The 14771-nt window shown below is 43.5% G+C and overlaps 1 protein-coding gene across 1 annotated transcript in view; it reads left to right on the top strand.

Moving 5' to 3' along the window:
• Positions 1-2861, top strand: part of LOC138282898 (GDP-L-fucose synthase-like) — an 83747-nt gene extending 80886 nt beyond the window's left edge. The window contains exon 11 of the mRNA XM_069220909.1: positions 1295-2861. Within this exon, the coding sequence (XP_069077010.1) occupies positions 1295-1350 (56 nt within the window). The 3' untranslated portion in view covers positions 1351-2861. The remainder of the gene's footprint in view (positions 1-1294) is intronic.
• The last annotated feature ends 11910 nt before the right edge of the window (positions 2862-14771 follow it).

Here is a 14771-nt window from a genome sequence, read left to right as displayed (position 1 = left end):
CCCCCCCCCCCCCGGTGCCCTACAAAACCCCCCTGGTCTGCCCTCCGAAGACGCGGGTACTTACCTGCTGGCAGACTGGAACCGGGGCACCCCCTTCTCCATTGAAGCCTATGCGTTTTGGGCACCACTTTGACCTCTGCACCTGACCGGCCCTGAGCTGGTGTGGTAACTTTGGGGTTGCTCTGAACCCCCAACGGTGGGCTACCTTGGACCCAAACTTGAACCCCGTAGGTGGTTTACTCACCTGCAAAAACTAACAAACTCTTACTTCCCCTAGGAACTGTTGAAAATTGCACTGTCTAGTTTAAAATAGCTATATGTGATTTATTTGAAAGGTGTATATGCTATTTTGATTATTCAAAGTTCCTAAAGTACCTACCTGCTATACCTTTCATTTGAAGTATTACATGTAAAATTTGAACCTGTGGTTCTTAAAATAAACTAAGAAAATATATTTTTCTATACAAAAACCTATTGGCCTGGAATTGTCTGAGTGTGTGTTCCTCATTTATTGCCTGTGTGTGTACAACAAATGCTTAACACTACTCCTTTGATAAGCCTACTGCTCGACCACACTAATACAAAATAGAGCATTAGTATTATCTCTTTTTGCCACTATCTTACCTCTAAGGGGAACCCTTGGACTCTGTGCATACTATTCCTTACTTTGAAATAGTGCATACAGAGCCAACTTCCTACACGTTCTCAATGGCAAAAATCAAAAGGTAACTGCTTAAAAGAAGCATCGCATAGGCTTCCCACCATCCCTTGTCCCACATGGAGTAGGTGCTTTTCAAGAAATGAAGGTGTTCTTATACTGGGTGGTGCATAGTCCAGCGACTGTTTTTAGGAGAGGGAGTGTGCCTTTAATATTCGAGATTTGAGGCTTAAAGTGAATTATCGTCATGATAGGGCAAAAAGGTCCTTCTGGGTTAGGGATGAATATTTTGGCCTTAAACAGTGCATATTTATTCCCAGAATATTCCAGCAGTGTCTTTAAAATGAAATAGCTCATTGGGTCAGTAAGTGGTCTCCAAATATTTTGTTGTTGTTGCCTTTCACGTTGACCCTTTCTCAATGGTCTTTAACCTCCTTGATAGTGTCCTATTTAACTGTGCTTGTTGTAAATGTGACTCTGCAGTGTACATTCCTCCTCCCTTTTAATGTTGCTCCTTTCTTTAAGATGAGGTGAGGGGCACTCATGAACAACTTTGTGTAATGTTTTCATTAAAATATATGAAACTGGAAGACAGATATGTAACTCTAATCTATGCCTGTGCACACTCTGTTTCAGCGGTTCAAGAGTCTTGCGATTGGTTCAACGCCAACTACGACTTGGCCAGAAAATGAAGGAAAGCCACTAGTAAGATGCTGGTTTCCTTGGCCGATGGACTCTTACCAGGGCTCCAGTCCCGGAGGACTGGAGTGGCCAGTGCTGGCCGTGTTGGTGCTGTGTAGGTGGAGGGATACATCTATTGCTCTCTGTAGAGTGAATTCTAGCAATTGATAAACTCAGATGCTGCAAGTACTATGGTGATGGGAAACTGATCAGGACTTTGTTGCTAGTCTGCTTTTTGTGGCTAGTTGTTCCTTCTTATGTACATATTTGTGAATAGCACATTTAAAAAACACTTGAGCTCCCCTCTGTCTGTTTTATTTCCATGCTGGAGTGCCCATAGAGGTCTTTTTCCGGCCTCGGGTTCAGAAACCACAAGCTCTCGGGTGAGACCACATCACCATTCTCACCCTCAGAAGTTGACAATCTTTGGGCTTGATGACGGATCTAGTAGTCAGATTTATACAATCACAAATCAATGACCTGAACCATAAACAATTTTAACACCATGAACAATTTAAACTCCAATGAAAACTCCAATCTGAATAAGTTACAAAGCTTTATTTCAATCCCAAAACCAATGTCCGGTAAATGGGTGTGCAAACTAAATTATCAACATACATGAAAACCATTGGCTGACGAAAACATCTGATAAGACTCCACCTACTAAACATTAATACTATTAAATATCCCAAAAGAATGATATAGATTAACAACACAATATGAACATTATTACCAGATATCAAAGCAGATGATGGGTATCATCAGTAAATCGTCAAAGTACAGTTTGATCAATCAATTTAAGAGCAGGGCCATCCTTATTAACCAAAATTGGGACTTGCACGTGTGGAACAGACTAACACGTGGGCAAAAGCGAAAATAAAAGAAAGACAAAAAATATTTTGGAAAAACTATCTAACTTTGGCTTCTAACTCTAAAAGTAATGCTGAGCCTGAGCTAAAAAGGAAACGATAAACCACATTTAGTTATACCTGTCCTCATGGGACAGCAGACAGTAGCAGTTCACCAGGCAGGACGGTCACCGTCTTCTGGCATCAATTGAGAGCAGCATCAGGATGGTGCAGAACACTAGCTGCACATAGGACAAATCAGCTGTTCAGAATTAGTAGGGCATATTAGTACTGAAACTGCATTGGGCAATTATGCCTGTGATGAGAAAACTCATCAGGAGACTTGAAGATGAGAGGGTGACATCAGACTAGACAGACGTGGACAAGGTTCTGGACTACTTCAAGACCAGAGAGAACTAACTCCAAGTTTCCAAGTTCTTCACTAATTAAAATATGTGAAATTCATTCATTGGCCCTTCAGGTGGGCACACTCTGGGCGTTGATTTCGGCATCCAGTGGCAAGCTGTGGTACCACGAAGTTTGCAACTTTTCTGAATCTTCTCAACAAAAGTGCGTTGTTAGCTGAACTAATTCCTTTAATTCCGCCAAACTATTAAATTTTCTAATAATTTTTTACTTGAGGACATACAATAAACTAATATTCTTTCACATGAGGACTACAAGTTTCCTGTCTTATTCAACAGCTACGACAAATAATGCAACATTGTTAAACATAAAACTTGTTCTTTGCCTACAATACAAAAGGACATTCAACATTACATTAGTAACCTACGGAAAGAATTCAGGTCAGAGGAGACAGAATAAACGAGTGATCGTCCATTGCTGCTTGCATAATGAAACTTCAGGCCTAGTCAAGCTAAGAAAGTCTAAATGCACATTAATACAATTATACATTAATAAACCTATTATGCACCTTACAATTCAAATCGCATATGCAAAGCTTATTACATTTCAAATATTTGTCATGTTAAAACAAATTTAAACGTACATTTATTTTCTGCACACATGCAATTTGCACTAATAAATCCATTTAATTCAACATAAGTGCATTTAATTCATATTCATTTGATACTCATATTTTATTTGTACTGTTGCTACTTGAATATAATACTTTCAGGTTAATATTTATTAATAATTCACTCAGTTATGTATGCACAATGCCTTCATGTTAAACGTTATATCAAAATACGAGTGGCAGCCACAAATGTACACCAGTATTTAAACATGCGCAATTTACATTTCTAGTTATTTTCTCTGTTAGGCCTTTAAATGTAGGATTTGTAAGTCGCAATATGCTAACTTCTATGCCACTAATTTATTAGTAAAACTTGATCTCTATCATCCACATTGTAGTTAACACTGTCTCCAAGGGATGCTTGGACCATGTGAGGCAACATTGGTGGCAGGATTCACTGTACTCCCCTGCAGACCTCATACACCTTAAATGGAAGTATGACGATTGTCTTTCCAGGTCACATAGAAAAGAATTCTCCGCATCATCCAGCCCGCCTCGTTCTCTGACTAATTTACAACCTTCAACTTCCAGCCGAAGCTTGACATGAACACTTACATCTATTGGTCATTCACTGACTCTTTGCTGATGGATTATACTTGGAGATATACTGAGTGCTCCAAAAATTGAAGGTCCAAAACTATCTTCTCTGTACCCAGCCACAGACCAGCTCCTCTCCAAGTGAGTCTAGTACAGTGGCTGACTAGGCTGGGCGAGCTCAGGGTCCCCACCAATCTGCTGCAATGACATCCAGACCCTTTATACTCCTAGAAATTCTGGCCCAGATTTAAGATGGCCTAGGGCCATTCCAGCGCCACATTAGCGTCATTTGACACTAATGTGGCGTTAGAAGGCCAAAAACGGTGCGCCATATTTACAAAGTGGTGCAATGCTTGCATTGCGCCACTTTGTAACCCCTTGTGCCACATTATGCCTGCGCCAGGCATAATGTATGCAAGAGGGGCGTTCCGGCGCTGGGGGGGGGGGGGGGTGTAAAAATGGTGCAAAGAAATCTAAGAGATTTCTTAGCAGGCGTTAAAAATGCAGATAAAAATGACGCAAAGAGCAGGTGTTAAAGGGAGGCTCCCATTGTTTTCAATGGGCCTTTGGGTGCTTTGCAGGGTTAGCATCCATTTTTGACGCTAATCCTGCAAAGTGCTGGACTAGCGTAAAAAATTATGCCGCTAGTACCCCTGACTACCCCATGGTGCGCCCCTTTTAAATACAATGCACATATGGTGGTGTCAGGGGGACACTAAGGGCGCAAAAAAAAGCGGCACTGACCTAGGTGCAGCGCCACTTTTCATAAATCTGCCTCTCTGTGTCCCTCAGGATGCACTGCTTCACATGGTATGCGGGAACTGAAAGCAGCTGTCTTGGTCCCTGGGTACATCCTGATTGTAATTGTATTTATGTAGCACTTACTACCCCTGATGAGGCGTCAAAGCACTTTTCGGAAAGTAGCACACTACTCAGAACCCAAAGAAGAATAGTGATGGATTAGTATAGGGAGATGTGAGTTATTTTGAGCGGTGTCAGTTAGGTTGAATAAGATAATGGAGGGATAGAAGAAAAACAACATGAAAAAAACTGACACTCTCCAATGCACTACTCTGTCTCACCCAATACCTCTCTCCATACGTCCTCTGCCTCCGCTCTCTGACTCATCCCAAACCTCATTCTAATACTGTGATGTTTCTCTGTGGTAAGAGACCAGGTCGGTGGAAAGTCTTTCCTGGAGGCGTGCAGTACATTCAGATTAACATTCGGCTCGGATTGACACACACAAAAGAATTCCCTGCGCAATGGAGCCGAAAGGGAGGAGTCACTCGGTCCCGTGACTCGAAAAGACTTCTTAGAAGAAAAACAACTTGTAACACTCCGAGCCCAACACTAGATGGCAGGAACGGTGCACAGCATGTGAATCTGCAGCGCAACATGCCACAAACAGATGTACACTGGGTAAGTGACATTTTCCATATATATATATATATATATATATATGTTCGATGGCATGTGTAGCTGCAGATACACATGCTGTGCACATCCCGCCATCTGGTGTTGGGCTCGGAGTGTTACAAGTTGTTTTTCTTCGAAGAAGTCTTTTCGAGTCACGAGACCGAGGGACTCCTCCCATTTCGACTCCATTGCGCATGGGCGTCGACTCCATCTTAGATTGTTTTTTTTTCCGCCATCGGGTTCGGACGTGTTCCTTTTCGCTCCGTGTTTCAGGTCTGAAAGTTAGTTAGAATCTCGGAAAAAACGTCGGTATTGTTTGCGTTCGGTATCGGGTTATTTACAACAGATCGACACCGAATTTTGAAGAGCTCCGGTGGCCCTTCGGGGTTTTTTCGATCCCCCGTCGGGGCCTGGTCGGCCCGGCCACGTGCGACTTCAAGGCTGATGGAACGGACCCCATTCCGCTTCTGTCCAAAATGCCATAACAAGTATCCGTATACGGCTCAGCATCTGGTCTGTAACTTGTGCTTGTCCCCAGAGCACAAGGAAGATACTTGTGAGGCCTGTCGAGTGTTTCGGTCCAGAAAGACGTTAAGAGACCGAAGAGCCAGAAGACTGCAGATGGCGTCGACGCCGACAGGACAAGAGCTTTTCGAGGAGGAAGAGGAAGCTTTCTCTATCCAAGAGTCGGACTCGGAAGAGCTCGAGGCCGAAGAAATGCCGAAAACCGCGAGTAAGACGTCGAAACATAAGACTCACGAGAAGTCAACAAAAGCCCAGGGGACGCCACCGCCAACAGGCCATGGCTTAACCCAAAAAATAGGTGACCGAGCCAAGGCACCGAAAAAGGGCACGCTGGTGTCTAAGTCATCCGACTCCGGTCGAGATACCGCCACACAGCAATCTCGGACCCGAGACATCGGCTCAGAGAAATTTCGGCACCGTGACAGCGGCACCGAACAAATTCGGCACCGAGAAACCTCCACGCCGAAAATTACAAAGGTTTCTTCGGAGCCTAAAAAGACGCCCGAAAAAGTTTTGGTTCCGAAACATCCAGCCTCGGAGCCGAAAACAGGTTCCTATACAGAGGAACAAGGATTGTCCTCCCAAATGCAAAAACATAGATTTGGAGAGGAACTTCAAGCTGTAGAGCCAGACTATACTCAAAGGAGGCTCCACATTCATCAAGACACAGGGAGTATAACCACTCTTCCCCCAATTAAAATAAAAGAAAACTTGCCTTTCAAAAAAAGGACAAGGATCCACAGGCAAAGGTGGCAAAGAAAACAACTCCACCACCATCAGTGCACACATCACCAGTAGCAACTCCTCCACTGATGCACTCCCCGACTCATACTGCTATGAGTCAAGATGATCCCGATGCATGGGACCTTTACGATGCTCCAGTATCGGACAACAGCCCAGACTCGTACCCTGCCAGGCCGTCCCCTCCTGAGGACAGTACAACTTACACACAGGTGATCGCAAGGGCAGCTGCTTTCCATAACGTCACCTTGCATTCCGAACCAATTGAGGATGACTTTTTGTTTAACACGCTATCCTCCACTCATAGCCAATACCAAAGACTACCTATGCTCCCAGGAATGCTAAAACATTCAAAACAAATCTTTCAGGATCCTGTTAAAGGCCGAGCCATAACTCCAAGGGTGGAGAAAAAGTACAAGCCACCGCCAACAGATCCTGTTTATATTACAACCCAGTTAACACCAGACTCAGTAGTTGTCGGGGCAGCTCGTAAGAGAGCGAACTCTCATACCTCGGGGGACGCACCACCTCCAGACAAAGAGAGTCGCAAATTTGATGCTGCGGGCAAAAGGGTTGCAGCACAAGCAGCAAACCAATGGCGCATTGCCAATTCACAAGCACTTTTGGCAAGATATGATAGAGCTCACTGGGATGAGATGCAACATTTAATAGAACACTTAACCAAGGAGTTCCAAAAAAGAGCACAACAAGTGGTGGAAGAAGAACAAAGTATCTCTAATAATCAGATACGGTCTTCAATGGATGCAGCAGATACGGCTGCAAGGACAGTAAATACTGCAATAACAATAAGAAGGCACGCATGGCTGCGTACGTCAGGTTTCAAGCCGGAAATTCAACAAGCCGTGCTAAATATGCCATTTAATGAACAGCAGTTGTTTGGGCCGGAAGTCGACACTGCTATTGATAAACTCAAAAAAGACATTGATACAGCAAAAGCCATGGGCGCACTCTACTCCCCGCAAAGCAGAGGCACATTTCGCAAAACACCTTTTAGGGGAGGGTTTCGAGGACAACCTACAGAAACCACAACATCACAAACAAGGCCCACTTACCAAAGCCAATATCAGCGGGGAAGTTTTCGGGGGCAATATAGAGGGGGACAATTCCAAAAAATTCGAGGAAAATTCCAAAGCCCCAAAAGTCCTCAAAATAAGCAGTGACTTACAAGTCACACATCCCCATCACATAACACCTGTGGGGGGAAGACTAAGCCAATTTTTACAAACATTGGGAGGAGATAACAACAGATACTTGGGTACTAGCAATTATCCAGCATGGTTATTGCATAGAATTTCGCGAATTCCCTCCAACAGTCCCACCGAAAACACACAGTATGTCAAAACAACATATAAATCTTCTAGGATTAGAAGTTCAAGCATTGCTCCAAAAAGAGGCAATAGAATTAGTACCAAAACAAGAACTAAACACAGGAGTTTACTCACTGTACTTTCTGATACCCAAAAAAGACAAAACTCTAAGACCTATACTAGATCTCAGAATATTAAATACATACATCAAATCAGACCACTTTCACATGGTTACATTACAAGAAGTAATCCCACTGCTCAAACAACAAGACTACATGACAACACTGGATCTAAAGGATGCATATTTCCATATACCAATACATCCTTCACACAGAAAGTATCTAAGGTTTGTATTCCAAGGGATACATTACCAATTCAAAGTGTTGCCATTCGGAATAACGACTGCGCCAAGAGTTTTTACAAAATGTCTAGCAGTAGTAGCTGCACATATCAGAAGGCAGCAAATACATGTGTTCCCGTACCTAGACGATTGGTTAATCAAAACCAACACGCAAATACAGTGTTCACAACACACAAATTATGTCATAGAAACCCTACACAAACTAGGTTTCTCAATCAGTTACTCAAAGTCACACCTTCTGCCGTGTCAAACACAGCAATACCTAGGAGCAACAATCAACACAGTAAAAGGAATTGCCACTCCAAGTCCACAAAGAGTCCAAACATTCCACAATGTAATACAAGCCATGTATCCAAACCAAAAGATACAGGTCAAATTAGTAATGAAACTCCTAGGCATGATGTCCTCATGCATAGCCATTGTCCCAAACGCAAGGTTGCACATGCGGCCCTTACAACAGTGCCTAGCATCACAGTGGTCACAGGCACAGGGTCAACTTCTAGATCTGGTGTTGATAGACCGCCAAACATACATCTCGCTTCAATGGTGGAACAGTATAAATTTAAACCAAGGGCGGCCTTTTCAAGACCCAGTGCCACAATACGTAATAACGACAGATGCATCCATGACCGGGTGGGGAGCACACCTCAATCAGCACAGCATCCAAGGACAATGGGACATTCAGCAAAGACAGTTTCATATAAACCACTTAGAACTGTTAGCTGTGTTTCTAGCGCTCAAAGCATTTCAACCCATAATAACTCACAAATACACTCTTGTCAAAACAGACAACATGACAACAATGTATTACCTAAACAAACAGGGAGGAACACACTCGACACAGTTGTGTCTCCTAACACAAAAAATATGGCATTGGGCGATTCACAACCACATTCGCCTAATAGCACAATTTATTCCAGGGATTCAGAATCAGTTAGCAGACAATCTCTCTCGGGATCACCAACAGATCCACGAATGGGAAATTCACCCCCAAATACTGAACACTTACTTCAGAATGTGGGGAACGCCACAAATAGATCTATTTGCAACAAAAGAAAACTCAAAATGCCAAAACTTCGCATCCAGGTACCCACAACATCAGTCTCAGGGAAATGCACTATGGATGAACTGGTCAGGGATATTTGCGTACGCTTTTCCCCATCTCCCACTTCTTCCATATCTAGTAAACAAGTTGAGTCAAAACAAACTCAAACTCATACTAATAGCACCAACATGGGCAAGGCAACCTTGGTACACAACACTACTAGACCTATCAGTAGTACCTCATGTCAAACTGCCAAACAGACCAGATCTGTTAACACAACACAAACAACAGATCAGACATCCAAGTCCAGCATCGCTGAATCTAGCAATTTGGCTCCTGAAATCCTAGAATTCGGGCACTTAGACCTCACACAGGAATGTATGGAGGTCATAAAACAAGCTAGAAAACCTACCACTAGACACTGCTATGGAAATAAGTGGAAAAGATTTGTTTATTACTGCCATAATAATCAAATTCAACCTTTACACGCATCTGCAAAAGAGATAGTAGGATACTTACTACATTTGCAAAAATCTAAACTAGCTTTCTCTTCCATTAAAATACATCTTACGGCAATTTCAGCTTACCTGCAAATTACGCACTCAACTTCATTGTATAGGATACCAGTCATAAAAGCGTTTATGGAAGGCCTAAAGAGAATTATACCACCAAGAACACCACCAGTTCCTTCATGGAACCGCAACATTGTCTTAACCCGACTCATGGGTCCACCTTTTGAGCCCATGCACTCTTGTGAAATGCAATACTTAACGTGGAAAGTAGCATTTTTAATTGCCATCACATCTCTAAGAAGAGTGAGTGAAATTCAAGCATTTACCATTCAAGAACCATTTATTCAAATACACAAGAATAAAGTTGTTCTACGGACCAATCCTAAATTTTTACCAAAAGTAATCTCACCGTTCCACTTGAATCAAACGGTAGAATTACCAGTGTTCTTCCCACAGCCAGATTCTGTAGCTGAAAGAGCACTACATACATTAGACATCAAAAGAACACTAATGTACTACATTGACAGAACAAAACTAATTCGAAAGACAAAACAACTATTTATCGCCTTTCAAAAACCTCATACAGGAAATCCAATTTCAAAACAAGGCATTGCTAGATGGATAGTTAAGTGCATTCAAACCTGCTATCTTAAAGCTAAAAGAGAACTGCCTATTACACCAAAGGCACACTCAACCAGAAAGAAGGGTGCTACCATGGCCTTTCTAGGAAATATTCCAATGAACGAAATATGTAAGGCAGCAACATGGTCTACGCCTCATACATTTACCAAGCACTACTGTGTAGATGTGTTAACTGCACAACAAGCAACAGTAGGTCAAGCTGTACTAAGAACATTATTTCAAACTACTTCAACTCCTACAGGCTGAACCACCGCTTTTGGGGAGATAACTGCTTACTAGTCTATGCACAGCATGTGTATCTGCAGCTACACATACCATCGAATGGAAAATGTCACTTACCCAGTGTACATCTGTTCGTGGCATTAGTCGCTGCAGATTCACATGTGCCCACCCGCCTCCCCGGGAGCCTGTAGCCGTTTAGAAGTAGATCTTAAACATTTGTACATTTGTAAATATATTACTTAAAACTTCATTATGTACATATGCATTCACTCCATTGCATGGGCACTATTACTAGCATACACAGCTCCTACCTCACCCTCTGCGGGGAAAACAATCTAAGATGGAGTCGACGTCCATGTGCAATGGAGTCGAAATGGGAGGAGTCCCTCGGTCTCGTGACTCGAAAAGACTTCTTCGAAGAAAAACAACTTGTAACACTCCGAGCCCAACACCAGATGGCGGGATGTGCACAGCATGTGAATCTGCAGCGACTAATGCCACGAACAGATGTACACTGGGTAAGTGACATTTTCCATATATATATATATATATATATCTGTTGGAAGGGCTTTGCCTTCCCCCACAAAGTGATCTTCAAGGGCTTGAACTGAGCTTGCCTTCTGTTAAGAAGTCTCAAGGCCATCAAAGACTTCACCAGAGAGAGAAAAAAATCCAATGCACCGTAAAATCAACGCAACACCTGCAAGCATTGACGCAATTCCTGCAGAATTGACACAGCACCTGTCTGGCCACTGGAAAATTGACACAACACCTACAGAATCTACACAGCACCTGTTTTATCCTCGCAGCGTGTTTTGGATTTTCAACGCATCATCCCTGGGCGTCAAATTATCCCTGCACCGCAGTAAGGAGACAGACCTGCACACTCGGAAATCGACACATTACCTTGCCCATGAGAAAAGAATCAACACATCACCTCTGCCGTTCCTGAAAAATCAACGCATTGCTTTACTTTGACTTGACACATCCCAGATACTTTGTGCAAAAAAAGATACATCCATTGATTCCTATGGTTTAAGACTTAACTAAACTTCTAAAAAGTGATATATTGACTTGTGCATATTGGATTCTTGTCATTATGGTCTTATTTTATTCAAATAACTATTATCTATCTTCCTAAACTGGTGTGGAGTACTTTTTGTGTTGTTTTCACTGTTACTGTATGAGTAATTGCACAAATACTTTCCACATTGCTTTCCAAGTTAAGCCTGCGTGCTCTGTGCCAAGCTACCGGAGGGTGAGCACAGGATAATTTAGGTTGTCTTGTGATTTACCCTGACTAGGATTGTTCTCCCTGCTTGGGCAGGGTGCATATCTATGCCCACTAGAGACCCAATTTCTAACAGATGACTACCTGCAAGTCGTCAAAAGGTCAGGGAACATTTTGACACCACAGACCAACACTGAAAGAATATATATATATATATATATACACACCCATAAACAGCAACCACAGAAACGTAGATAGTGATGTTTCACTGCTTATTTTTGAAGCAATACATGAATTTTACATTTCAGTGAACAATACTGATATCGTTCGTCCATCCCTCCCACGTCGTGTTTCTTAGCCCAGACTGAGCTGCCGTGGGCTGGCTGGGCTGGTGCTGGTGCCTTAGCTCAGCCTCATCGAAGAATCTCACAGGTCTTTAAAAGACCATTTACTTATTAACAAGGCTTTCTTGTGTTTTTACACTGCTTGCCAGACCCCTGCGTCCCCCCCTCTGCCTATTCATTACATTTGTAAATTACAACCGCTGCCAGGGTGGACATTTGAGGGGCGGGGGGCAATCTGGCTGGGTTTCTAAGGGGGAAACGGTACGGTATATGCAAAACTATCTAACGCTGGTTACTTTTAGATCCTATTTGTACCTACTTTAACCAGCAAATATAAACGGACATCACCTTTAAATGTGCTCTAGAGCCGTTTTAACGAGCCCCAACTAACAATTGGACAAAGGCTAAAAACCTCATCTTACAAATGAACTAATACAATATCGTGCAGGACTTAAAGACTCTTAAAACAACAAATCGCCAACATTTTTCTTTTGTAAAAGTGGCAGCCCTATTGGACTACAGGACCAGTAGAATTATGCGGCAGGGGTTGAGTAAAATAGGAGTCGAGAAAAGACAAATCATGCAGCATTATACTGCACACGTTGTGATAAAATTACTTCAATATTTTGCAAGTTTTAAACTTAACACTGTCTTGGCATTAGTTGCACCTTTTTGGTAGCGGTTTAACACCCAAATATAGCAATAACCTACAGAAAGTTGACCGGACAACCTTTGCGAAGGGCCATCCACTGTGCAGCAACAGGTGTTGCTGCATTTTTAGTAACTTCTGAACCGTTTGAGCTGTAAACAATTTTTTTTGTTTCAATCTGCAGATTATGCAGCAGATGATGTATTATGTGGCAAATGCACCAAATCTATAATTATGTGGAAATTGCCTCGGCAACGCACTTGCATAATTCACGTGGCCCTGCCTATAAGGCATTTCAAGAGGCTGAAAGTTTGTTGCAGGATCCGCAAATCGTTTGTTTCATCCTCCCTCATGCCTGCTTGATGCCATATTAGCAATAGTTTAAATTATATCTGAAACCCCACTCGCCAAACGTGGATAACATGCTGGGATATTCAGTGTCTGAGGATGCTTCCTGCTTTCAGGAATCTCACCCATCATTCTCACTGCTCCCCCTTCGCCTTCAAGCTCACCCTATGCTCGCGGTGACCACACTGTACTACACCACTCACATGCACTCACAGCGATCACACTACTAACACCACTCACCGTGCACTCACAGCGATCACACTGTACTACACCACTCACAGCGATCACTGTACTACACCACTCACATGCACTCACTGCGATCACACTGTACTACACCACTCACCCTGCACTCACAGCGACCACACTGTACTTACACCACTCACATGCACTCACAGCGATCACTGTACTACACCACTCACAGCGATCACTGTACTACACCAATCACTGTGCACTCACAGCGATCACACTGTACTACACCACTCACAGCGATCACTGTACTACACCACTCAGCGATCACTGTACTACACCACTAACAGCGATCACTGTACTTAGACCACTCACAGAGCTCACTGTACTTAGACCACTCACCCTGCACTCACAGCGATCACACTACTAACACCATCACCATGCACTCACAGCGATCACACTGTACTTACACCACTCACCATGCACTCACAGCGATCACACTGTACTTACACCACTCACCATGCACTCACAGCGACCACACTGTACTACACCACTCACCATGCACTCGCAGCGATCACTGTACTTAGACCACTCACCCTGCACTCACAGCGATCACACTGTACTACACCATCACCATGCACTCACAGCGACCACACTGTACTACACCACTCACCCTGCACTCACAGCGACTACACTGTACTACACCACTCACAGCGATCACTGTACTACACCACTCACAGCGATCACTATACTTAGACCACTCACCCTGCACTCACAGCGATCACACTGTACTACGCCATCACCATGCAGTCACAGCGACCACACTGTACTACACCACTCACAGCGATCACTGTACTACACCACTCACAGCGATCACTGTACTTAGACCACTCACCCTGCACTCACAGCGATCACACTGTACTACACCATCACCATGCACTCACAGCGACCACACTGTACTACACAGCACTCACCATGCACTCACAACGATCACACTGTACTACACCATCACCATGCACTCACAGTGACCACACTGCACTACACCACTCACCATGCACTCACAGCGATCACACTGTACTACACCATCACCATGCACTCACAGCGACCACACTGTACTACACCACTCACCATGCACTCACAGCGACCACACTGTACTACACCACTGACCATGCACTCACAGCGATCACACTGTACTACACAATCACCATGCACCCAAAGCGACCACACTGTACTACACCTCTCACCATGCACTCACAGCGATCACACTGTACTACACCACTCACCATTCACTCACAGCGACCACACTGTACTACACCACTGACCATGCACTCACAGCAATCACACTGTACTACACCATCACCATGCACTCACAGCGACCACACTGTACTACACCACTCACCATGTACTCACAGCGATCACACTTTACTACACCATCACCATGCACTCACAGCGATCACA

The sequence above is a fragment of the Pleurodeles waltl genome, chromosome 2_2 (assembly GCF_031143425.1).
Source record: "Pleurodeles waltl isolate 20211129_DDA chromosome 2_2, aPleWal1.hap1.20221129, whole genome shotgun sequence".
Lineage (NCBI taxonomy): Eukaryota > Metazoa > Chordata > Amphibia > Caudata > Salamandridae > Pleurodeles > Pleurodeles waltl.
Note: the sequence above shows the minus strand (reverse complement) of the source record. Positions and strands in the feature narration are given on the sequence as shown.